A 26,605-nucleotide genomic window follows, 5' to 3' on the forward strand; every position below is an offset into this window, starting at 1 on the left:
TTTTCGATCATAGTCTGCTGCTGGAAAATAATGTGTATTATGGCTTCACATCCTCTGCCATATCGTGGATCGAGAGTGACCTATCTAACAGAACACAGAGGGTGTTCTTTAATGGAAGCCTCTCTAAAGTAAACAAGGTAGAGTCTTGGCCCCTTACTTTTTGTACTTTTACCCCTTTTTCTCCCAAATTGGTAGTTACAGTCTTGTCCCATCGCTGCAACTCCCCTACGGACTCGGGAGAGGAGAAGGTCAAGAGCCATGCGTCCTCCGAAACACGACCCTGCCAAGCCGCACTGCTTCTTGACAAACTGCTCGCTTAACCCAGAAGCCAGCCACACCAAACACCGAAGTCAGCTTGCAGGCGCCCGGCCCGCACAAGGAGTCGCTAGAGCGCGATGAGACAAGGAAATCCCAGCCGGCCAAACCCTCCCCTAACCCAGACAACGCTGGGCCAATTGTGCACCGCCTCATGGGTCTCCCGGTCACGGCCGGCTGTGACACAGCCTGGGATCGAACCCGGGTCTGTAGTGACGCCTCAAGCACTGCGATGCAGTGCCTTAGACAGCTGAGCCACTCGTGAGGCCTTTTTTTCATTTTTTCTAATGACCTACCACTAGCGTTGAGTAAAGCCTGTGTGTCTATGTACACTGATGACTCAACATTATACACGTCAGCTACCACAGCAAGTGAAATCACTGCAACACTTAACAAAGCGCTGTAGTCAGTTTTAGAATGGGGTGGCTAGTAATAAGCTAGTCCTAAACATATCAAAAACTAAAAGCATAGTATTTGGGACAAATTATTCACTAAACCCTAAACCTCATTGTTACAGGCTCTGGTTTTCATTTTCAAGGTTGGTTCTATTTACTGTAGGTGTGGACACACACTGATTGGAATCATCCTCGTTGGTCAGGATGTGTTGCACCTGTCGTCTCATTAGTCAGTCGTTAGTCTCACCTGTTGAGGAGACTAAACTGCTTGGTGTAACCCAAGACTGTAAACTGACATGGTCAAAACATTCTGATGCAACGGTAACTAAGATGGGGAGAGGTCTGTCCGTGATAAAGAGCTGCTCTGCTTTCTTGACATCACAATCAACAAAACAAGTGCTACAGGCCTTAGTTTTAACACACCTGGACCACTGCCCAGTTAAATGGCCAAGTGCCACAAAGAAGGACATAGGCAAATTACAGTTGGCCCAGAACAAACCAGTGTACACGGAGGGCTAATTTCAATAACATGCATGTCTATCTCTCCTGGCTCAAAGTAGAGGAGAGATTGACTGCATCACTTTTTGTCTTTGTGAGAGGTATCAACGTGTTGAAAGCACCGAACTGTCTGTTCAAACAGCTAACACACAGCTGAGACACCCATTCATACCTCACAAGACATGCCACCAGGGGCCTCTTCACAGTCCCGAAGTCCAGAACAGACTCTGGGAAATGCACAGTACTACATAGAGCCATGACTACATGGAACTCTCTTCCACATCAAGTAACTAAGCGAGCAATAAAATCAGATAGAAAAAACAACACCTCACGGCACAAAGCGGACTGTGAAGAGACACACACACTCTAACACATATATTCCACACACATTTTATACTGTACATTTGTAGTAATGGAGCAATGCCTCCTGTAGCTCAGTTGGTAGAGCATGGCGCTTGCAATGCCAGGGTTGTGGGTTCGATTCCCACAGGGGGCCAGTATGAAAAATGTATGCACTCACTAATTGTAAGTCGCTCTGGATAAGAGCGTCTGCTAAATGACAAAAAAAAAAGAAAAAAAAAAGTATGATGCCCAATTTGTAGTTTGATGTACTGTTTTATTCATGATGTAGACTATTGTTTTATTGCTGTTTGGACCCCTGAGTGAGTGAGAGTCTCTCTCTCTCACTCTCTCTCTCGACAGTCAGATCTTACACACAGTGAGGGAAAAAAGTATTTGATCCCCTGCTGATTTTGTACGTTTGCCCACTGACAAAGTAATGATCAGTCTATAATTATTATTATAATGGTAGGTTTATTTGAACAGTGAGAGACAGAATAACAACAAAAAGGGAGTGCTCCTAATCTCAGCTTGTTACCTGTATAAAAGACACCTGTCCGCAGAAGCAATCAATCAATCAGATTCCAAACTCTCCACCATGGCCAAGACCAAAGACCTCTCCAAGGATGTCAGGGACAAGATTGTAGACCTACACAAGGCTGGAATGAGCTACAAGACCATCGCCAAGCAGCTTGGTGAGAAGGTGCAAGATCTCACCTCGTGGAGTTGCAATGATCATAAGAACGGTGAGGAATCAGCCCAGAACTACACGGGAGGATCTTGTCAATGATCTCAAGGCAGCTGGGACCATAGTCACCAAGAAAACAATTGGTAACACACTACGCCGTGAAGGACTGAAATCATGCAGCGCCCGCAAGGTCCCCCTGCTCAAGAACGCACATATACAGGCCCGTCTGAAGTTTGCCAATGAACATCTGAATGATTCAGAGGAGAACTGGGTGAAAGTGTTGTGGTCAGATTAGACCAAAATCGAGATCTTTGGCATCAACTCAACTCGCCGTGTTTGGAGGAGGAGGAATGCTGCCTATGACCCCAAGAACACCATTCCCACCGTCAAACATGGAGGTGGAAACATTATGCTCGAAACCTTAATGACAGCCCGAAACCTTAATGACTTGGAGAAGATCTGCAAAGAGGAGTGGGACAAAATCCCTCCTGAGATGTGTGCAAACCTGGTGGCCAACTACAAGAAACGTCTGACCTCTGTGATTGCCAACAAGGGTTTTGCCACCAAGTACTAAGTCATGTTTTGCAGAGGGGTCAAATACTTATTTCCCTCATTAAAATGCAAATCAATGTATATCATTTTTGACATGCGTTTTTCTGGATTTTTTTGTTGTTATTCTGTCTCTCACTGTTGAAATAAACCTACCATTAAAATTATAGACTGATCATGTCTTTGTCAGTGGGCAAACGTACAAAATCAGCAGGGGATCAAATACTTTTTTCCCTCACTGTACTGTACAATATGATAACAGTATTTCCATTTTCACAGGGAAATGAACTATAATCCTGATCTGCTGCTCTTATTTATAACACTTCCTAATCCTATTTCAAATATGATTCTGGTGTCCTCTCCTGTATACATGCTTTGGCGTTGTGGATTTAACATTTGGTGTTGACATGACAGATTACTGATCCTGGGGGTGTGTCTGGGGAATCGAGGGGTGTGTTAAAATACTCTGTACACATTAAATGAACATTAGCATGTACAGTAACAATACAACATGGTAGAGAATGAACAGTGAGTCACTTGGAAAGAGGAGAAGCATGGCGAAGTGAAGTAATAATCATTGTGCTTAAACAACCCGTTTGAGATCAACTAGCTTGGCACCCCTGGGCCGCATGGAGAGAGAGAGAGGCTTCATGGGGGCTGTTGAGGGAGGAAAAGCAATCACTGCAATCCTATTCAAACACTCACTCCCTACTTCAGACTGTGTAAGGAAACAGTAATGTGACTAGAAGAGAGACTAGAAAATGTATCCTCCAGCTACCCTCAGTCGGTCTGTCTGTCTATCCTCCATGTTAATGAGGTCTGCAGTTACAAACTGCTTGTCTGCATCCGTCCACCCACCGTCCACCCACCCACCCTCCTGGTCGATGTGTCAGAGTGACCCCTGGGCTCCGGCTCTTCTGCTGTCTGGTCTGGTCTGTAACAGAGCTGTGCCGTATCCTCTCCTCTGTTTCTCTAGTCAGGCAACAACTGTCTGTCATATAAAACAGTGAAGCTGTTGGAGAGCTATGAGGGATTCTCATTTAATATATGTAATATATATATAAAAAGCCTAAGGATGTTGAAAGGTTCATCAAGCGTGTTAAAGACCTTCCGGACCTTTCTTAAATGTACAGTCGTGGTCAAAGGTTTTGAGAATGACACAAATATAAATGTTCACAAAGTCTGCTGCCTCAGTTTTTATGATGGCAATTTGCATATACTCCAGAATGTTATGAAGAGTGATCAGATGAATTGCAATTAATTGCAAAGTCCCTCTTTGCCAAGAAAATGAACTTAATCCCCAAAAAACATTTACACTGCATTTCAGCCCTGCCAGAAAAGGACCAGCTGACATCATGTCAGTGATTATCTCGTTAACACAGGTGAGAGTGTTGACGAGGACAAGGCTGGAGATCACTCTGTCGTGCTGATTGAGTTAGAATAACAGACTGGAAGCTTTAAAAGGAGGGTGGTGCTTGAAATCATTGTTCTTCCTCTATTAACCATGGTTACCTGCAAGGAAACACGTGCCGTCATCATTGCTTTGCACAAAAAGGGCTTCACAGGCAAGGATATAGCTGCTAGTAAGATTGCACCTAAATCAACCATTTATCGGATCATCAAGATCTTCAAGGAGAAAGGTTCAATTGTTGTGAAGAAGGCGTCAGGGCGCCCAAGAAAGTCCAGCAAGTGCCAGGACCGTCTCCTAAAGTTGATCCAGCTGCGGGATCGGGGCACCACCAGTGCAGAGCTTGCTCAGGAATGGCAGCAGGCAGGTGTGAGTAAATCTGCATGCACAGTGAGGGGAAGACTTTTGGAGGATGGCCTGGTGTCAAGAAGGGCAGCGGGGAAGCCACTTCTCTCCAGGAAAAACATCAGGGACAGACTGATATTCTGCAAAAGGTACAGGGATTGGACTGCTGAGGCCTGGGGTAAAGTCATTTTCTCTGATGAATCCCCTTTCTGATTGTTTGGGGCAAGGTGAGTGCTACCATCAGTCCTGTGTTATGCCAACAGTAAAGCATCCTGAGACCATTCATGTGTGGGGTTACTTCTCAGCCAAGGGAGTGGGCTCACTCACAATTTTGCCTAAGAACACAGCCATGAATAAAGAATGGTACCAACACATCCTCCGAGAGCAACTTCTCCCAACCATCCAAGAACAGTTTGGTGACGAACAATGCCTTTTCCAGCATGATGGAGCACCTTGCCATAAGGCAAAAGTGATAACTAAGTGGCTCAGGGAACAAAACATTGACATTTTGGGTCCATGGCCAGGAAACTCCCCAGACCTTAATCCCATTGAGAACTTGTGGTCAATCCTCAAGAGGCGGGTGGACAAACAAAAACCCACAAATACTGACAAACTCCAAGCATTGATTATGCAAGAATGGGCTGCCTTCAGTCAGGATGTGGCCCAGAAGTTAATTGACAGCATGCCAGGGTGGATTGCAGAGGTCTTGAAAAAGAAGGGTTTAAGACTGCAAATATTGACTCTTTGCATAAACTTAATGTAATTGTCAATAAAAGCCTTTGACACGTATGGAATGCTTGTAATTATACTTCAGTATACCATAGTAACATCTGACAAAAATATCTAAAAACACTGAAGTAGCAAACTTTGTGAAGACCAATACTTGTGTCATTCTCAAAACTTTTGACCACGACTGTAGAAAGGCGAGTATGTAAGTCTGAGTATGTAACTACTGTAATAGTACAAAAAAAACTAGCCTTGTTGCTGCCAAGGGCAACAACAGGTTGCCATTAGCGACTGAAGGCACAGTGTGCTATCAGAGTGGAGAAAAACAACTAAAGCAGCACAGTGGGTTAGTTGGGGGAGCGGGCTGCTGTGAAAGCTTTTCCATGTTCAGTCACCAAGCCTTACTCGACTTCGACTAGCCTTGCTCCTCAGGCTGGATGGAGGGATCTAACCCTACCCCTAGAGTCTCTCTCTCTCTCCCCTCTCTCTTTCTCGCTCTGTTCTCTCACTCTCTCTCTCTGCTTTCTTTCACATGAGCACTGACTCCTCCAGTCCATCCACTGACTGCCTGGTGAGGTCTCTGCAGAGGCCTCCAGAGGTTGCCTGGTTACCCAAACTCCTTGCTCTAGCCAAAGGCTACACCCATGGACATTTGTTTCTTCTCCTCAATGAGTCTGGATCTGAGTACCTCCCCGACGATTTCCAGAAACCGATGGGTTGGGCCAGAGCCAGAACACACGTGGTTAAAGCAGCGTTTAGAAAACGTGTCATTGGCTTTGATACTCTGATTGGATAGAGATGATCCAATCGCAGATGTTTTGTACAACATCCCTAATTTTGACGTCACCACAAACGACTTCAACGATTGCAGTCTCAGACTGAATTATGCAGCGAACATAGAGCAGCGGAAGAATTCAGTTTGAGTCATCAGGCAACTCCAGAGGTTGCTCCAGCTCTTTGTTGAGGGCACTCTGGGCACGTGAGGACAGGAGCTGTCACAAGCCTGACGGGGCTGGAGACAGAGTGGAAAGGAGGGGAAGACTCTCAGAGGGGAAAGGAGGAGAGAAACACAGCTGCAGAGGTGGTGACAAACGCCTTGTCACCCGAGGCACCCTCTCTGTGAATCTGTTTGAGTGTGTGCGTGTGTGAATTATAATCAACGTTGATGATTAACTGTTGGGAAGGAAGGAGCCCAAAATAAACAGAGCCCTGAGCTCCACATCATCATTACTATTTTCCCTCATTCTGTGATTAGACTGACAAAGTCACTCTGCACCACAACTATTTGTTTGTCACTAATTAGGCTTTAAGCATTCTGTTGTAAACTGTTCTATTAAACAGAAAAGAAAATCTCACAATTCCATGTCCCCTGCTACTCACTGTTCCTAGTTCCACAGAACAGAAAGATCCAGATTATACAGAGAAAACCTAGTGAAGGTAATGAAATGGTTGAGAGCTCTGACCGTATCATTACTAGGGTACATGGTCATCAGAGCTGGTCCACTGCAGGGAGCAGATGGAGAGAGTGATAAGAGATCATGGTTATTACGCTCATAACAACAGCCAGCTTTCCAGCCTTCCCTTCAGCCATCCTCAGTATCACAAAACAGGACAGAACCTTGAGAAAAGTAACTTGCTTTAAGACAGGCAGTAAAAGGGTACGCCTCGTAAAGGTCCTTTATGTGCAATCAATACCTGCACCAATGAGCAGCTCTCTGTTTCTGTTCTGTCTGCCCTGTCTGAGAGCCTAAAGACACAGTCTCAAACTGTAAGGGCCCTGATTTTTTTATTAGCTTTCCCTGTTGTCTTGTCCTGACAGCTATTATCTATGTAGGACAGGCTGAGAGCAGGGATAAGGAGTGTTAAGCTGCTGCATGAGCATGGCAACGCCGTTTCAACCTCTCCCCATGATGCTTACACATACTCCACTGCAGATGGAAATATATACGAAAACAGATTACAAATGATAGACATCAATAAAGGATGAGTTTGATGCATAGCGGTAAATCTACTGTATAATACTTGATGCACTATAATGCACAGTGCGTCAGTGTTTGTTGTGCTATTGTCATTTGAAAGTGAGAAAGTTTAAAGCCCTGTAAAAGGAAATGCCATACTGATTAATTTCTGGTGTGATGCAGACAGAGTCATTCCCATAGTGCTGCAACTGCAGTTCAAATCCTCCAATGGCCCATTGGAACAGAGACTAGCTTATTAGTCACCACAGAACAGAACACATGGGTAATGAAGGAGGATGAACAGGGGAAATGGGGAAACTAAGAGCCATGTATTTATGGATAACAGTTCTGGAGAAACTGAAGACGGGTGCTTTTTGTGAATAGTTTAAAGTTTTAATGTCACATGCACAAGTACAGTGAAATGCCTTTCTTGCAAGCTCCAAATACCACAGCAGGTGAATAGTGAAAACATCTCAGTAATATCATGTCATTTTTACAGTTAAGAGTAAATAAAGACTGTCACTAAGTACAGACAGGGCCAAGTCAACACTTAAAATGGACAACAGTCTCATTTGATGTCTCAGTCAAATGTATTCCAATTGAACACAAGACATTGGCTTTATTTTAAACAAGGATGCAGATGACTTAATGGGCTCTGTCTGGTATGTCTAGAGAATGAAATAAACTCTGGCACCAAAGCGATGATAACACTGAAAGTATCCTCTTAAGATTTTATTTTCAGAAAACAGTGTCTCATCTTGAGTCACTCCTTTGAAATACAAATCAAATCTATCTAAAGAACTCCACACTTCACTTCTCCCCTCTTACTTTCTATTCTGTAGTCTTGATGCAGTGTTTAAATCAGAGGACTGCCGACTGGAAGAGAGGAAGTCTTACCTGTCTCACACCTCTTCCCTGTGAAGCCTAGCTGGCAGATGCAGTTGTTAGGGGAGATGCAGGTTCCTCCATTCTGGCACAGGCCATCACACATCGCTAGAGGAGGACCACAGGTAACAAAGTGATTATTCAACGTTAATTTAGCTAGATTAACATTTTAATTAGGCCTACAGTATATGTCTTAGAAAAAAGGGTTTTTCAGCTTTTTTGATTCATTTATTTCAGTGAGATAAATTAAATATAAATTGTAGAATTCATCCACTACTTGTTGGATGGTTAGTAATGGTCTATCCATTAGGGAAGGGGTACCAGAATGAAAAAGGACCTTATCTGTACTGTATCTGTGTGGGTCTGGTCAGTAGGATCTCACCTTTGCAGACGGTACCATTGCCAGTGTATCCCGGCTTACAGGAGCAGCTGTGTCCCCCCACCGTGTTGAAACAGAGGGCATTCTGGTCGCAGCTGTGCAGTCCGCTCACACACTCATCATGCTCTGGAACAGCAAAACAACCAGACAGAACAGCACCTTTAAACAAAACTTTTCCTTACACAGGTCAATCACACCTTAACAGCAGGAAGCAGAGAGAGGCAGACACACACTACCATCAGTACCAAGCAGAACACTGAAGACACACCTGTATCTGACTGCCTCCCACACAACCTCATCTCTGAATCCTTCTATCCTCCCTCACTCTGCATAGCTGAACAAGCTGCATGCCCTCCAACTGACCATGAACACACAGTGAGATCTTTATCCCATGGACACACAGGAATACATCTATTCTGTGTGGAGCATTCCAGAGGGTTCAAAATCAAATACAATTTTATTGGTCGCATACACATATTTAGCAGATGTTATTGCGTGTGTAGCGAACTGCTGCTTCGTGATAAGTATTTGCTTACTGTGTACAACTTAAGGCAGTTGGTTACTAAACTTTTGGAGTTGTGTTGTGAACTTCCAAAAACGACTGGAAACCTCCTGAGTACCATTATAAAAGCAAAACAAAACTTCAGTTATGACTCAGTATCTAGAATGACACAAAAAGTCAGGTCCCAAACGACCCAAACCTGCCATTAGTTATCAAACTATTGATGTGTATTTTTAATGGATTATCAGATAAAACTGGGTTAATCACAAACATAGAGTTAGAATTATTTGTTACTGGGCCAGGAATGTAATTGGGTCATTTCACTGTGTGTGTGGTGGTAAAGAGGGAATCTGACCTAGGGTCAGATTGCTTGCTCTTACTTAGATCCATGGTTGTCTTATCATATCAAAGACTGAAACTGGCTTGGGCCTTTTGGTTCTGTCTTCAAACACAGTGAAAAGAGCCGGGTTGAACAGAGTTTAAACTAAACATTTCACTGTAATGTCTGCACCTGTTGTATTCGGCGCATGTGACCAATCAAATTTGATTTGATTTGATTTGTGTGGGCAAGACAGGGTAGTGAGTGATTGGTTGGAGTACTATGTGCATAATAAAAGTCGAGTTTAGCCGCCCTCAGAGACAAAGGAAGTGGGCGGAGCAATAAAAGAGCGGGAAACTGAAGAGGGGACTATATAAGATGGAGGGAGAGAGTAAGAGGGTGTGCCATTCTGCAGACTGGCATCGGCTTTGTTGAAACTTTAATGAAGTAATTTCTTGATGCAAAAAAAACTCTGTAAGACCTTATTTGTAATAAAGTATAGTGGTTATTTTCCACAACACTATCCAACTCCTTTTGGCAGAGAGAATGTTCTAGGCCTAAATATTAATCCAAAATGGCGTAGCAGTGCGGTCGTGTTTTCTGTAGTGTCCTTGTGTAAATAGCCAGTTGTTTTGTTTTTTGTCTATTTTTTTATATATTTCTCAATTTACTTTTCATTCTTTAACTAAATATACTTTCCTGCAACCCGCCTCACCCAACGTGGAAACATTTTACATTTACATTTTAGTCATTTAGCAGACGCTCTTTTCCAGAGCGACTTACAATTAGTGAATGCATACATTTTTTTAAATTTTTTTTTACATACTGGCCCCCCGTGGGAAACGAACCCACATCCCTGCCGGCCAAACCCTCCCCTACCTTGGACGATGCTGGACCAATTGTGCACCGCCCATGAGTTTCACGGTCGCGGCCGGCTGCGACAGAGCCTGGACTCGAACCAGGATCTCTAGTGGCACAGCTAGCACTGCGATGCAGTGCCTTAGACCACTGCGCCACTCGGGAATTATATTATTTCTTTATAACTTTTATCAAGAACCTTAAGCTGAAACTAGTCTAGCTGCAACCGAATGTCTGTGGTAGCCAGCTAGCTAGCTACTTGCTTTTAGCCACCGTTTGAGTCTTCACCATTGTCCGTGGCCTGCACTACCCACCAGCCAGCTCTAGCTCTAGCCTGGACAATTTGTCGGCCAGTCTGTACAGCATGCTATCGACTCAGAGCATATCGGATTTTCTGCCGGAATCACTGGACCCTAGCACCGAATCATCGCAACCAGCTAGCTGCAACCAAATGGCTGTTGTCGTTGGCTAATTACCATTGCCCAATAGCAAGCACCAGTTAGCCTTGAGCTAGCCTCGAGCCAGGCCCATCTCCCGGCTATCTACCTCTCTGTCAACCGGACGGGACCTCCTAGTGTTGACACGGATCCCCGCCGATCCAACACAACTGGTTTGCCGACGAAGTCATCTGATGTGGTTTCAACAGGCTTCCCGTTACGACGTCGACCACGAAGAACCATCTGCTAGCCCCGGCCTGCTAGCACACGCAAGCCGGGCCTCTTGCTCGCCAGTGCTGTAGCAGCCCCCGAACTACAGTGAGGGAAAAAAGTATTTGATCCCCTGCTGATTTTGTACGTTTGCCCACTGACAAAGAAATGATCAGTCTATAATTTTAATGGTAGGTTTATTTGAACAGTGAGAGACAGAATAACAACAAATGAATCCAGAAAAATGCATGTCAAAAATGTTATAAATTGATTTGCATTTTAATGAGGGAAATAATTATTTGACCCCCTCTCAATCAGAACGATTTCTGGCTCCCAGGTATCTTTTATAGAGGTAACGAGCTGAGATTAGGAGCACACTTTTAAAGGGAGTGCTCCTAATCTCAGCTTGTTACCTGTATAAAAAAGACACCTGTCCACAGAAGCAATCAATCAATCAGATTCCAAACTCTCCACCATGGCCAAGACCAAGGAGCTCTCCAGGGATGTCAGGGTCAAGATTGTAGACCTACTACACAAGGCTGGAATGGGCTACAAGACCATTGCCAAGCAGCTTGGTGAGAAGATGACAACAGTTGGTGCGATTATTCGCAAATGGAAGAAACACAAAAGAACTGTCAATCTCCCTCGGCCTGGGGCTCCATGCAAGATCTCACCTCGTGGAGTTGCAATGATCATGAGAACGGTGATGAATCAGCCCAGAACTACACGGGAGGATCTAGTCAATGATCTCAAGGCAGCTGGGACCATAGTCACCAAGAAAACAATTGGTAACACACTACGCCGTGAAGAACTGAAATCCTGCAGCGCCCACAAGGTCCCCCTGCTCAAGAACGCACATATACATGCCCGTCTGAAGTTTGCCAATGAACATCTGAATGATTCAGAGGAGAACTGGGTGAAAGTGTTGTGGTCAGATGAGACCAAAATCGAGCTCTTTGGCATCAACTCAACTCGCCGTGTTTGGAGGAGGAGGAATGCTGCCTATGACGCCAAGAATACCATCCCCACCGTCAAACATGGAGGTGGAAACATTATGCTTTGGGGATGTTTTTCTGCTAAGGGGACAGGACAACTTCACAGCATCAAAGGGACGATGGACGGGGCCATGTACCGTCAAATCTTGGGTGAGAACCTCCTTCCCTCAGCCAGGGCATTGAAAATGGGTTGTGGATGGGTATTCCAGCATGACAATGACCCAAAACACACGGCCAAGGCAACAAAGGAGTGGCTCAAGAAGAAGCACATTAAGGTCCTGGAGTGGCCTAGCCAGTCTCCAGACCTTAATCCCATAGTAAATCTGTGGAGGGAGCTGAAGGTTTGAGTTGCCAAACGTCAGCCTCGAAACCTTAATGACTTGGAGAAGATCTGCAAAGAGGAGTGGAACAAAATAATAATAATATAATAATAATATGCCATTTAGCAGACGCTTTTATCCAAAGCGACTTACAGTCATGTGCGCATACATTTTTACGTATGGGTGGTCCCGGGGATCAAATCCACTACCCTGGCGTTACAAGCGCCATGCTCTACCAATTGAGCTACAAAATCCCTCCTGAGATGTGTGCAAACCTGGTGGCCAACTACAAGAAACGTCTGACCTCTGTGATTGCCAACAAGGGTTTTGCCACCAAGTACTAAGTCATGTTTTGCAGAGGGGTCAAATACTTATTTCCCTCATTAAAATGCAAATCAATTTATAACATTTTTGACAAGCTCCTTTGTCCCACCCCCCATACACACGGAGACCAACTCAATCGGTGCCTACAGTGATGCCATCTCTTTCATCGTTACCCAACGCTTAGGTTTACCTCCACTGTACTCATATCCTTCCATATCCTTGTCTGTACATAATGCCCTGAATCTATTGTACAATGGCCGGAAATCTGCCCCTTTTTTCCCTCTGTACCCAACGCACTAGAAGACCAGTTCTTAAAGCCTTTAGCCATATCCTTATTCTACTCCTCCTCTGTTCCTCTGGTGATGTAGAGGTTAACCCAGGCCCTGTAGCCCCCAGTATCACTCCTACTCCCCAGGCGTTATCATTTGTTGACTTCTGTAACCGTAAAAGCCTTGGTTTCTTGCACGTTAACATCAGAAGCCTCCTCCCTAAGTTTGAGTTATTCACTGCGTTAGCACACTCCGCCAACCCTGATGTTCTAGCAGTGTCTGAATCCTGGCTTAGGAAGGCCACCAGAAATTCAGAAATGTCCATCCCCAACTACAACATTTTACATCTCGATAGAACTGCCAAAGGGGGTGGGGTTGCAATCTACTGCAGAGCTCTATAATACTATCCAGGTCTGTGCCCAAACAGTTTGAGCTTCTACTTCTAAAAATCCACCTTTCCAGAAATAAGTATCTCACTGTTGCCGCTTGCTACAGACCCCCCTCAGCCCTGAGCTATGCCCTGGACACCATATGTGAACTGATTGCCCCCATCTATCCTCAGAGTTCGTACTGCTTGGTGTCCTAAACTGGGATATGCTTAACACCCCGGCCAACCTACAATCTCAACTAGATGCGCTCAATCTCACACACAAATTATCAACGAACCTACCAGGTACAACCCAAAATCTGTAAACATGGGCACCCTCATAGATATCATCCTGACTAATTTACCCTCTAAATACACCTCCGCTGTCTTCAACCAGGATCTCAGCGATCACTGCCTTATTGCCTGCGTCCGTAATGGGTCCGCGGTCAAACGACCACCCCTCATCACTGTCAAACGCTCCCTAAAACACTTTAGTGAGCAGGCCTTTCTAATTGACCTGGCCCGGGTATCCTGGATGGATATTGACCTCATTCCGTCAGTAGAGGATGCCTGGTTGTTCTTTAAAAGTGCTTTCCTCTCAATCATAATAAGCATGCCCCATTCAAAAAATTCAGAACTAAGAACAGATATAGCCCCTGGTTCTCCTCAGACTTGACTGCCCTTGACCAGCACAAAAACATCCTGTGAAGTACTGCATTAGCATCAAACAGCCCCCGCGATATGCAACTTTTCAGGGAAGTCAGGAACCAATATACACAATCAGTTAGGAAAGCAAAGGCTACCTTTTTCAAACAGAAATGTGCATCCTGTAGCACTAACTCCAAAAAGTTTTGGGACACTGTAAAGTCCATGGAGAATAAGAGCACCTCCTCCCAACTGCCCACTGCACTGAGGCTAGGAAACACTGTCACCACCGATAAATCTACAATAATCGAGAAATTGTCGCAACCCCTATAACTAGCCTGTTTAACCTCTCTTTCGTAACGTCTGAGATCCCCAGAGATTGGAAAGCTGCCGCGGTCATCCCCCTCTTCAAAGGGGGTGACACTCTAGATCCAAACTGTTACAGACCTATATCCATCCTGCCCTGTGTTTTGAAAGTTTTTGAAAGCCAAGTTAACAAACAGATCACCGACCATTTTGAATCCCACCGTACCTTCTCCGCTATGCAATCCGGTTTCTGAGCTGGTCATGGGTGCACCTCAGCCACGCTCAAGGTCCTAAACAATATTATAACCGCGATCGATAAAAGACAGTACTGCGCAGCCGTCTTCATCGACCTGGCCAAGGCTTTCGACTCTGTCAACCACCGCATTCTTATTGGCAGACTAAATAGCCTTGGTTTCTCAAATGATTGCCTCGCCTGGTTCATCAACTACTTCTCAGATAGAGTTCAATGTGTCAAATCGGAGGGCCTGTTTTCTGGACCTCTGGCAGTCTCTATGGGGGTGCCACAGGGTTCAATTCTCGGGCCGACTCTATTCTCTGTGTATATCAATGATGTTGCTCTTGCTGCTGGTGACTCTCAGATCCACCTCTATGCGGACGACACCATTTTGTATACATCTGGCCCTTCATTGGACACTGTGTTAACAAACCTCCAAACGAGCTTCAACGCCATACAACACTCCTTCCGTAGCCTCCAACTGCTCTTAAACACTAGTAAAACTAAATGCATGCTCTTCAACCGAACGCTGCTTGCACCCGCCCACCGGACTAGAATCACTACTCTCGGCGGGTCTGACCTAGAGTATGTGGACAACTACATATACCTAGGTGTCTGGTTAGACTGTAAACTCTCCTTCCAGACTCACATTAAGCATCTCCAATCCAAAGTTAGATCTAGAATCGGCTTCCTATTTCGCAACAAAGCCTCCTTCACTCATGCTGCCAAACATGCCCTCGTAAAACTAACTATCCTACCGATCCTTGACTTCGGCAATGTCATTTACAAAATAGCCTCCAACACTCTACTCAGCAAATCTGATGTAGTCTATCACAGTGCCATCCATTTTGTCACCAAAGCCCCATATACTACCCACCATTGTGACCTGTACGCTCTTGTTGGCTGGCCCTCACTACATATTTGTCGCCAAACCCACTGGCTCCAGGTCATCTATAAATCACTGCTAGGCAAATACCCGTCTTATCTTAGCTCACTGGTCACCATAGCAACACCCACCCGTAGTCTGCGCTCCAGCAGGTATATCTCACTGGTCATCCCCAAAGCCAACACCTCCTTTGGCCACCATTCCTTCCAGTTCTCTGCTGCCAATGACTGGAACGAACTGCAAAAATCTCTGATACTGGAGACTCTTATCTCCCTCACTAACTTTAAGCGTCAGTTGTCAGAGCAGCTTACCGATCACTACACCTGCACACAGCCATTCTGAAATTAGCCCATCCAACTACCTCATCCCCATATTGTTATTTATTTTGCTAATTTGCACCCCAGTATCTCTATTTGCACATCATCTCTTGCACATCTATCATTCCAGTGTTAATACGAAATTGTAACTATTTTGCACTATGGCCTATTTATTGCCTTATATATTTTCTGTTGTATTTTTGACTTTGTTTTTTTTTATTCCATATGTAACTCTGTTGTTGTTTTTAATCGCACTGCTTTGCTTTATCTTGGCCAGGTCGCAGTTGTAAATGAGAACTTGTTCTCAACTGGCTTACCTGGTTAAATAAAGGTTAAATAAATAAAATGAAAACAAATAAAAATTGACTCTGCTCTGCACTGAAATGGCATAACCAGTAATATTTGACCAGATCTATCAATAATACCAGCTGAAAAGCTACGGTGCATAACATTGTATTGCTTATCTCTGGGTAACACTTCTTCCATTTGTGCTAGTGGATTTCTGGGCCATTCTAAGCCTGGCAGGGGACTATCACATCAAGTCCTCTCTGCTGTGCTCACAGATGTTCATACACCGACCGACTAGCTCTCAGGAGTCTTACTAAACAATGACAATAAAGTACAGTATTAATATATTATTTAATTGGCCTATGCGCTTTTCTCCTAATTAGTAGAAGTTATTTTTCTGTAGTTGTTGGATTTCTACTATTGTGTAATACAGCAAAAACCCAACGTCCCTCAAACTGAACGTCTTACTATCTGAGAACAAGGATATATCTGAATGAGAATGCGTGCCACGGGAGAGACCTGAGCTCCATCCATTTCATTGTCATCATCCCAGCCATTACACCTCCTGAACAGTATCAGGTTGAAACAAATTGAAAGTGACGTGGTGATGAGCTTCTCCTTTGAGGATATGATGTCTAAATGACAGAGTCAAGGACATGGAGGAACACCGGTCCTGCTGCTCTATCACACCTGCTGATGTCCTGAATTAAAACCTGCTCTGAGTCCCCAATGAGGCAGCATACACAGGATGTGTCCCAAATGGCACCCTTTTCCCTACACAGTGCACTACTTTTGACCAGCGCCCCATGGGCACTGGTCAAAATCATGGCACTTTATAGGGAACAAAGTGTCATATGAGATGCAGAGTGCATATAAAACTGGAACAGAAGAGGAGAGTAAAAACAGAGAGGAGATTTGCTCAAGGTCACATCTGTCTATGCCTGCCGGGCAGGGGAGCTGTATGCCATCACTCTGAATCGACAGGATGGAGGAATTGGCAGACTAGGTGTGTGTGTCTGCGACAATGTTTTCCTTCCTTCCTGTGTGTGTGTGTGTATGTGTGTGTGTGTGTGTGTGTGTGTCTGCGTGAGTCAAATCTGTGTATGTGTGTGTCTCTGCCTCCTGTGTAGGGGTTTTTCTTGTTGACTAGTCCCGCTCATGCTGCAGACAGATAAACAATCAATTATATACAGGCTGTCACCAGGGAGCCCTCTGTAGCGTGCTACAGCAGACTGACTGACTGGAGCCTCAGCCCAGCCTGGAGCCAACTCAGCCTTTGTCCAACAAACTGACCGACACACTGTAACTAAAACTGCATCAGGCCATGGCAATACATTCACTGTATCAGTTAATACAGTCACTGCATCTCAAACTACTTATAAACTCATGGAGAACTCATTGATCTTTATGGAATATTGAGACATTCTGGGCCTTGACAGGCACATCATAATAAAAGGTCTAAATGTGAAGGCTGTGTTGAAATAGCAGTGTTTGTTTTCCATCTTTGGGAGAGTATCAAAGTCATCATAAGATGCAATATCTGAGATAAAGGGAGATAGAATAGAGTGGGAACAAAGTGTGAAAGGATGGGGAGGAGAGACTGAGGTGAAGGCACACTGTTTTCCCATAATCCTTTGACTTCACACAGTGGAAGTCATCCTCTCTAATCCCCACTGCCCCATCTCCGCCTGTCCTCCATCCCCAACTCCGCCCTCCCTTTCGCTTTCCCTCCCTCCCTCCCTCCTTTCCTACTGCCTCTGAGGCCAAGGCCGGATTGGTTATCATCGGATAAGAGCGGGGGCACACACACACCACACACACCTCAGGACAGCAGCCCTCTAGTAACATTAAAAGGCAGCAGCACACCGCCGATCCGCTACCTTTCATGGATAAGCCACTAATCTCTAGGAGTAAGGAACACGCCCCAGGCACTTTGGGGAGGGAGCAATCTTGACCTTCAACATCAAGGGTAAAATGCTAGTCAAAGAGCAGGGGAAAGTTGGGATGCTCCTTTCTGTCCTGGATCTATTGGACATTGACCAGCTGGGATGTTAACTAGTGACCCCCTTCACCGTGGGGGTCAATAGTTATGTAAATACCATGTTCACTTGAACCCGGAACCTCATGCTGTTACTGTAGAAAATCTTTCTGGGTTTAGCCTTTTAATCCAGAATTACTGTTACTAGAGTAACTCAATTAAATAAGTGTAATCTTTCTCACTCACTGTGTGGACTAGTATAGATACAGTTGAAGTCGGAAGTTTACATACACCTTAGCCAAATACATTTAAACTGAGGTTTTCACAATTCCTGACATTTAATCCTAGTAAAAATGCCCTGTTTTAGGTCAGTTAGGATCACCACTTTATTTTAAGAATGTGAAATGTCAGAATAATAATAGAGAGAATGATTTATTTCAGCTTTTATTTATTTCATCACATTCCCAGTGGGTCAGAAGTTTACATACACTCAATTAGTGTTTGGTAGCATTGTCTTTAAATTGTTTAACTTGGGTCCAATGTTTCGAGTAGCCTTCCACAAGCTTCCCACAATAAGTTGGGTGAATTTTGGCCCATTCCCCCATGACAGAGCTGGTGTAACTGAGTCAGGTTTTTAGGCCTCATTGCTCGCACATGCTTTTTCAGTTCTGCCCACAAATTAGGGCTTTGTGATGGCCACTCCAATACCTTGACTTTTTTTGTCACAACTTTGGAAGTATGCTTGGGGTCATTGTCATTTGGAAGACCCATTTGCGACCAAGCTTTAACTTCCTGACTGATGTCTTGAGATGTTGCTTCAATATATCCACATAATTTTCCTTCCTCATGATGCCATCTTTTTTGTGAAGTGCACCAGTCCCTCCTGCAGCACCCCCACAGCATGATGCTGCCACCCCCGTGCTTCACGGTTGGGATGGTGTTCTTTGGCTTGCAAGCGACCCCCTTTTTCCTCCAAACATAACGATGATCATTATGGCCAAACAGTTCTATTTTTTTCAATAAAAAGTACGATCTTTGTCCCCATGTGCAGTTGCAAACCGTAGTCTGGCTTTTTTATGGCGGTTTTGGAGCAGTGGCTTCTTCCTTGCTGAGCGGCCTTTCAGGTTATGTCGATATAGGACTAGTTTTACTGTGGATATAGATACTTTTGTACCTGTTTCCTCCAGCATCTTCACAAGGTCCTTTGCTGTTGTTCTGGGATTGATTTGCACTTTTCGCACCAAGGTACGTTCATCTCTAGGAGACAGAACGCGTCTCCTTCCTGAGCGGTATGACGGCTGCGTGGTCCCATGGTGTTTATACTTGCGTACTATTGTTTGTACAGATGAACGTGGTACCTTCAGGCATTTGGAAATTGCTCCCAAGGATGAACCAGACTTGTGGAGGTCTACAATAATTCTACAATAATCTTGGCTTATTTCTTTTGATTTTCCCATGATGTCAAGCAAAGATGCACTGAGTTTGAAGGTAGGCCTTGAGATACATCCACAGGTACACCTCCAATTGACTCAAATTATGTCAATTAACCTATCAGAAGCTTCTAAAGCCATGACATCATTTTCTGGAATTTTCCAAGCTGTTTAAAGGCACAGTCAACTTAGTGTATGTAAACTTCTGACCCACTGGAATTGTGATACAGTGAATTATAAGTGAAATAATCTGTCTGTAAACAATTGTTGGAAAAATGACTTGTGTCATGCACAAAGTAGATGTCCTAACTGACTTGCCAAAACTATAGTTTGTTAACAAGACATTTGTGGAGTGGTTGAAAAAACGAGTTTTAATGACTCCAACCTAAGTGTATGTAAACTTCCGACTTCAACTGTACATGCACTTATGGAGAAATAATATAATTAGGCTACCTGTACATTATTTCTGCTGAGGTTTGCAATCTAGTAATTGCTCGAATCCATGGAGAATAATAAAGATCCTCATATTGAATGAGTTATTCTAATGGACATGGGAGATATTATGTTTAGTGTTTTCTTGAGCTGGTGCAATATTTCCTTTCTAAGCCACTTGGGGAATAGCCCATTCCCTCTGGACCCTGTTTAAACAGAAACAGATGTTTGATTCCTATTAATAACTAATAGAACCCTGTGGCTAGCTTACCACAGGGCCCCCATCTCTAACATATCATAGTGCAACAGGAATGGGCGAGATAGCATACCCTGGAAATAAATATGAATCTATTGTCGGAGGCAGTGCCTTGTGTATGCGCTCTAATAAGATCAAGTGTCGGTTTGATTTGATTTAGCCACATATGGGTCCATCGGGCAAGTTTTGAATTAAGTCCAATTTAACCATAATTCATATTTTTAATATCGGATAAGAGGTGGAGTGTGGCTCTATATGAAGGATTCTATATCATTAACTGAGGCAATGATTGTGAATATACACTGATAGTCCAATAACTCAGAGAGAGATTACGACAGTAATTTGACTGTACTGTAGCAGGCAGAAAGTCATTACATCAGGCCCCCTGAATATGCCTCGGTTTAATCATGATGCATAACAGAGTTGGGCATGGCTCTGACTTGAAGGCATTTTAATAAGATTTTATGTAAAATACAGAGACACAACTTAATCCACTGGGCTGCGGTATTAATCTTCATTGTAAAATCGATGAAACGAATGCAGGATAGGAGACAAATCAATAGGAGACTTGGACAATAAAATGTGCATCCGGCTCATAAGATACATAGAAATATAAAACTGTGAGTGGAATGTAATTCAGGGTGTGTCTAAGGAGAACTAACACTAGGGAAAAAGACTGAGTCTGCAAGATGTGTGTGTCTCTTCTTCACTGAATAAATAAAAGAACAAAGAAGTGTGAGATGAGTGAGAATTCTCTTGATTATTCCTTCTCAAACATTCCTGAAATACCGACCGACAGCCTCAAACCTCATTACCATATCCTCTTCTGTTTCCTGTTCCCATCGACAAGGGGAAACCTACCAGGGGTATAGATGTGGCAGGCAGGAAATGTAAAAACTCTGCTGTGTTGTTGCATTGTCTTGGTGGGTCTTACAGACTCTTACTGCTTTAATTCAAACCCAGAAGTTCAGCAGGGAGAGGGAGGGAGGGGGGAGGAAAGCAGCGTCGAAGCAGGCCCGAATCCTCTCTCTGGTTATGTCCCAAATAGCACCATATTCCCTATACAGTGCACTACTTTTGACCAGAGCCCTATGGGACCGGGTCAAAAGTAGTGCACTATAAAGAGAATAGTGTGCCATTTGGGATGCAACCCTCTTTCTGTCAAGTCTCAGCCAGACAGGCTGCTCCTTTACTATCCTCTCTGCCTCCTCTCCTCTCTGCCTCCTCTCCTCTCTGCCTCCTCTCCTCTCTGCCTCCTCTCCTCTCTGCCTCCTCTCCGTGCTGAGTTAGTTTAAATTAGTGATAATTGCTTTTTTAATTACAGACGAAGAGGAAATGTTTTGTGTCCCCCTCAGAGACGACACACACAAGGATCTACTTAGCCTCATAACTCACACTGTAATCCACTCACAGCGAACATGACGACCATGCTACATACTGTATCTATGGGTATACCATTGAGTCATCTTTACAACTGGAAGGAGACATGGGCCAGCTGCTCAATAACAATACTAGTCATGGTGTTAATTAAAATATTTGTTTCTTTCTTTACCTTTGTGATAATGTTTATTGTGAAGAGTAACGGCGCGACAATGGTGGTTTGTCAACAGTTTGTAGGTCATCAAGAAGTCAGTGCCATAATCAAATTATCTTCATTAAAGCCTGAGTGTAGTCACAAATGTCTACTCATGTTCAAGTAGTGTATTTGCCATTTATCTGTTCAAGGTCTGCACCTACATATGACCTTCCATGGAAAAAACATGGAATATAGAAGAAATTGTAAGCTTTTTTAGCTGCAATATCATTCTCTTCTGAAAACCACAGATGCAAACTTTATTGAGGCAAACTTAGTAAATCTGTCCCAAAGTCTGTTTCTTCAACTCACTGCCTGAAACAATCTAAGAACACAACTCTACGGCAGCTCTACAGAAAAAGAGTGCTTTTGTCAGTAGTAACTGTGTCACCATGTGGCATTTCAATCTGGTGTGAAGAGAACTGGCTGACCTGAACATGGAGGGCTACAGTACTGCTGACAGAGAAACAGAACAGGGGAGAACAGAGGAGAACAGGGGAGAACAGAGGAGAACAGGGGAGAACAGAGGAGAAGAACGACAAGGAATCCTCCAGTCTTTTTATACTGAACAAAAATATAAACGCAACATGTAAAGTGGTGGTCCCATGTTTCATGAGCTGAAATACAATATCCCAGAAATGTTCCATATGCACAAAAAGTTTATCTCAAATTTGTTTACATCCGTGTTAGTGAGCATTTCTCCTTGCCAAGATAATCCATCCACTTGACAGGTGTAGCATAGGTGCAGGTGCACATTGTGCTGGGGATGATAAAACGCCACTCTAAAATATGCAGTTTTGTCACACAACACAATGCCACAGATGTCTCAAGTTTTGAGGGAGCGTGCAATTGGCATGCTGACTGCAGGAATGTCCACCAGAGCTGTTGCCAGAGAATTTAATGTTCATTTCTCTACCATAAGCCGCCTCAAACATCGTTTTAGAGAATTTGGCAGTATGTCCAACCGGCCTCACAACCGCAGACCACTTGTAACCACGCCAGCCCATGACCTCCACATCCAGCTTCTTCACCTGCGGGATTGTCTGAGACCAGCCACCCGGACAGCTGATGAAACTGAGGAGTATTTCTGTCTGTAATAAAGCCCTTTTGTGGGGAAAAACTAATTCTGATTGGCTGGGCCTGGCTCCCCAGTGGGTGGGCCTATGCCCTCCCAAGCCAACCCATGGCTGCGCCCCTGCCCAATCATGTAAAATCCATAGATTTGGGCCTAATGAAATTTCAATTGACTGATTTCCTTATATGAACTGTAACTCAGTAAAATCGTTGAAATTGTTGCATGTTGCGTTTATATTTTTGTTCAGTATAGAATGACTTGGCTGCTGCTTCTCCCACCCCACCCTGACTGTCACATCCAGGCCCTGCATGCCCTAATTTATTCAATTTATATAGCGCTTTTCAAATAATCTCAAAGCGCTTCAAAGCACAAAAAAATACAAGTAATTTAGAAAAACAACATCACAACATCATGAGATGGACAGTTTAGAAAGTTCAAGGCTTGAGTGGTCATCTGAGGGAGGTGGTCAAGCAGGGAGAGAAAGTCCGGAGGCAGGCAGGAAGCACGGTTTCATCAAGGTGTCTCGCTGTCTCTGGCTTTTCCGTAGTAGAACTCAGTCAGATGACGTTTAAGCTAAGCTACTGCATTCCATGGGCTCCGTTGTAGGTAGCTAGCTGGCTACTCTTTCACTACTACCAAATTAGCACCCACTTGGATGATGCTACAGCAGTTACGTGGCGCCAGAAAGCACAGCACATTTCAATAATAATTCAAGAGCAGCCTTGTAACTTTGTCCTCCCAATGATCCTCATCACTGCACGCCTCTGCCATGTTGCTTTTTACTTCTCTCCATCCTCAATCTCCAGACACTGACTGGCATTCGAATCAAAACAGCTAGCCAGCTAACAATAGCTAAATAGCCAAACAAACAGCTAACTAACCAAAATATTCAAGGCTAAAATTAGTAGCGTACCAGTCTAGCTGCCTAGGCATTCTTTTTTTAATGACTCCAGGATTATTGGAGTTGACTCCGACTTTCGGTTGTCAAGGAATCAATTATTTTGGAGTCGACTCTCCACCCCTACAACTAATGCCATCTAATTCCACCACACTATAAAGCAGCAATTACAAACATTTCTTTAGATTTGTGTGTATATGACTTTAATGTGCCTGTTGTAATCAGACCAAATCCAATAGGATCAAATCAAACCCTGACATTCATTTCTACACATGAGCATTAAATAGTTCCCTGTTTTGCATGTTATTTTGGTATTAATCAATAAGTGCATCGATGATGTCGTCCCCACAGTGACCGTATGTACATACCCCAACCAGAAGCCATGGATTACAGGAAACATCCGCACTGAGCTAAAGGGTAGAGCTGCCGCTTTCAAGGAGCGGGACTCTAACCCGGACGCTTATAAGAAATCCCGCTATGCCCTCCGACGAACCATCAAACAGGCAAAGAGTCTATACAGGACTAAGATTGAATCGTACTACACCGGCTCTGACGCTCGTCGGATGTGGCAGGGCTTGAAAACTATTACAGACTACAAAGGGAAGCACAGCCGCGAGCTGCCCAGTGACACAAGACTTCCAGGCAAGCTAAACAACTTCTATGCTCGCTTCGAGGCAAGCAACACTGAAGCATGCATGAGAGCACCAGCTGTTCCGGATGACTATGTGATCACGCTCTCCGTAGCCGATGTGAGTAAGACTTTTAAGCAGGTCAACATTCACAAGGCCGCAGGGCCAGATGGATTAACAGGACGTGTACTCCGAGCATGTGCTGACCAACTGGCAAGTGTCTTCACTGACATTTTCAACATGTCCCTGACTGAGTCTGTAATACCAACATGTTTCAAGCAGACCACCATAGTCCCCGTGCCCAAGGACACTAAGATAACCTGCCTAAATGACTACCGACCTGTAGCACTGACGTCTGTAGCCATGAAGTGCTTTGAAAGGCTGGTAATGGCTCACATCAACACCATTATCCCAGAAACCCTAGACCCACTCCAATTTGCATACCGCCCCAACAGATCCACAGATGATGCAATCTCTATTGCACTCCACACTGCCCTTTCCCACCTGGACAAGAGGAACACCTACGTGAGAATGCTATTCATTGACTACAGCTCAGCATTCAACACCATAGTGCCCTCAAAGCTCATCACTAAGCTAAGGATCCTGGGACTAAACAACTCCCTCTGCAACTGGATCCTGGACTTCCTGATGGGCCGCCCCCAGGTGGTAAGGGTAGGTAACAACACATCTGCCACACTGATCCTCAACACGGGGGCCCCTCAGGGGTGCGTGCTCAGTCCCCTCCTGTACTCCCTGTTCACTCATGACTGCATGGCCAGGCACGACTCCAACACCATCATTAAGTTTCCCGACGACACAACAGTGGTAGGCCTGATCACCGACAACGATGAGACAGCCTATAGGGAGGAGGTCAGAGACCTGGCCGTGTGGTGCCAGGATAACAACCTCTCCCTCAACATGACCAAGACAAAGGAGATGATTGTGGACTACAGAAAAAAAAAAAGGACTGAGCACGCCGCCATTCTCATCGACGGGGCTGTAGTGGAACAGGATGAGAGCTTCAAGTTCCTTGGTGTCCACATCACCAACGAACTATCATGGTCCAAACACACCAAGACAGTCGTGAAGAGGGCACGACAAAGCCTATTCCCCCTCAGGAGACTGAAAAGATTTGGCATGGGTCCTCAGATCCTCAAAAAATTATACAGCTGCACCATCGAGAGCATCCTGACAGGTTGCATCACCGCCTGGTATGGCAACTGCTTGGCCTCCGACCGCAAGGCACTACAGAGGGTAGTGCGTACGGCCCAGTACATCACTGGGGCCAAGCTTCCTGCCATCCAGGACCTCTATACCAGGCGGTGTCAAAGACTCCAGCCACCCTAGTCATAGACTGTTCTCTCTGCTACCGCACGGCAAGCGGTACCGGAGTGCCAAGTCTAGGTCCAAAAGACTTCTCAACAGCTTCTACCCCCAAGCCATAAGACTCCTGAACAGCTAATCATGGCTACCCGGACTATTTGCACTCATGTGCTTTTCTTGACAAGGAGGAGATACTATATAATGTTGTTGGGTCTGACCGTCTCTTCCCATTCAAATATTTATTTTCAACAAAAGGTTCAGTAAAAGACCCATGTAATTCCAGTTGATTTTGCAAGGGTTGTTTTGTTTGTGCAATGCACTGTCTGTGTGTCGGTATATTGTATATAATAAACTGGGTGGTTCGAGCCGGGAATGCTGATTGGCTGACATCCGTGGTATATCAGACCGTATACTATGGGTATTACAAAACATTTATTTTTACTGCTCTAATTACGTTGGTAACCAGTTTATAATATAATTAAGGCACCTCAGGGGTTTGTGGTATATGGCCAATATACCACGGCTAAGGGCTGTATCCAGACACTCCGCGTTGCGTCGTGCTTAAGAACAGCCCTTAGCCGTGGTATATTGGCCATATACCACAACCCCTCGTGCCTTATTGCTTAATTAGACCACATAGGCCTAATAAAATACGTCAAATGGTAGGCTAACCGAGACTCAACATCTTGCTTAATTTATCTGAATTTATGTCGGTGTCCATTTTGAAAGTGCTGTACGAATAGGCCTACCTCCTTGCAGCTCATTTGCTGGCACTTGCTTATACTTAGAGCTCAGTGTTAATGATATAAGAATAAACATGATGAATTTACTGAACATAAATGTAACAATGTTTGTGTATGGTTCAAAAATCAAAACTCATTTTGTCGTTCGTTATTATTGAAGGAGAATGCGGTTCTTATCAACTTACACAAATCCACAAGGAGTCAGTAGTAACCACATTTGTTTAAGCAAGTCAGTCATATCAGCTATGGTTTATAAAAAGGCAGTACATGAGGCTGAATGAACTGTTTCGCTGCCAGACAAGGCTCCGCTGATAGCCAGGTGTAGCGGTGGGAAAGATTCACTCCATGGTGCTGAAAGGAAAGCTCTGCTGTTGGGACAGCTTTATGTAGGCCCTAACTGTTGGTGGGCACCGTTGTTCACCGTTATAGTGCAATTAATGTATTGTGTAGTGTTGTGTTGTGTAATGGCTTTGCTGGCATGCATCTAAAAATGTTTTGGGGAGTT

At 44.4% G+C, this 26,605-nt stretch overlaps 1 protein-coding gene across 1 annotated transcript in view; it reads right to left on the minus strand.

Moving 5' to 3' along the window:
- Positions 1-26,605, minus strand: part of LOC311137329 (protein kinase C-binding protein NELL2a-like) — a 130,539-nt gene that overhangs the window by 31,960 nt on the left and 71,974 nt on the right. Inside the window, exons 14-15 of the mRNA XM_084171769.1 lie at positions 8,489-8,611; positions 8,119-8,214 (exon numbers count right to left, since the gene is read on the minus strand). Coding sequence (XP_084027895.1) covers positions 8,119-8,214; positions 8,489-8,611 — 219 coding nt within the window. The remainder of the gene's footprint in view (positions 1-8,118; positions 8,215-8,488; positions 8,612-26,605) is intronic.

Source organism: Coregonus lavaretus (genome assembly GCF_964263955.1).
Source record: "Coregonus lavaretus genome assembly, chromosome: 11".
Taxonomy (NCBI): domain Eukaryota; kingdom Metazoa; phylum Chordata; class Actinopteri; order Salmoniformes; family Salmonidae; genus Coregonus; species Coregonus lavaretus.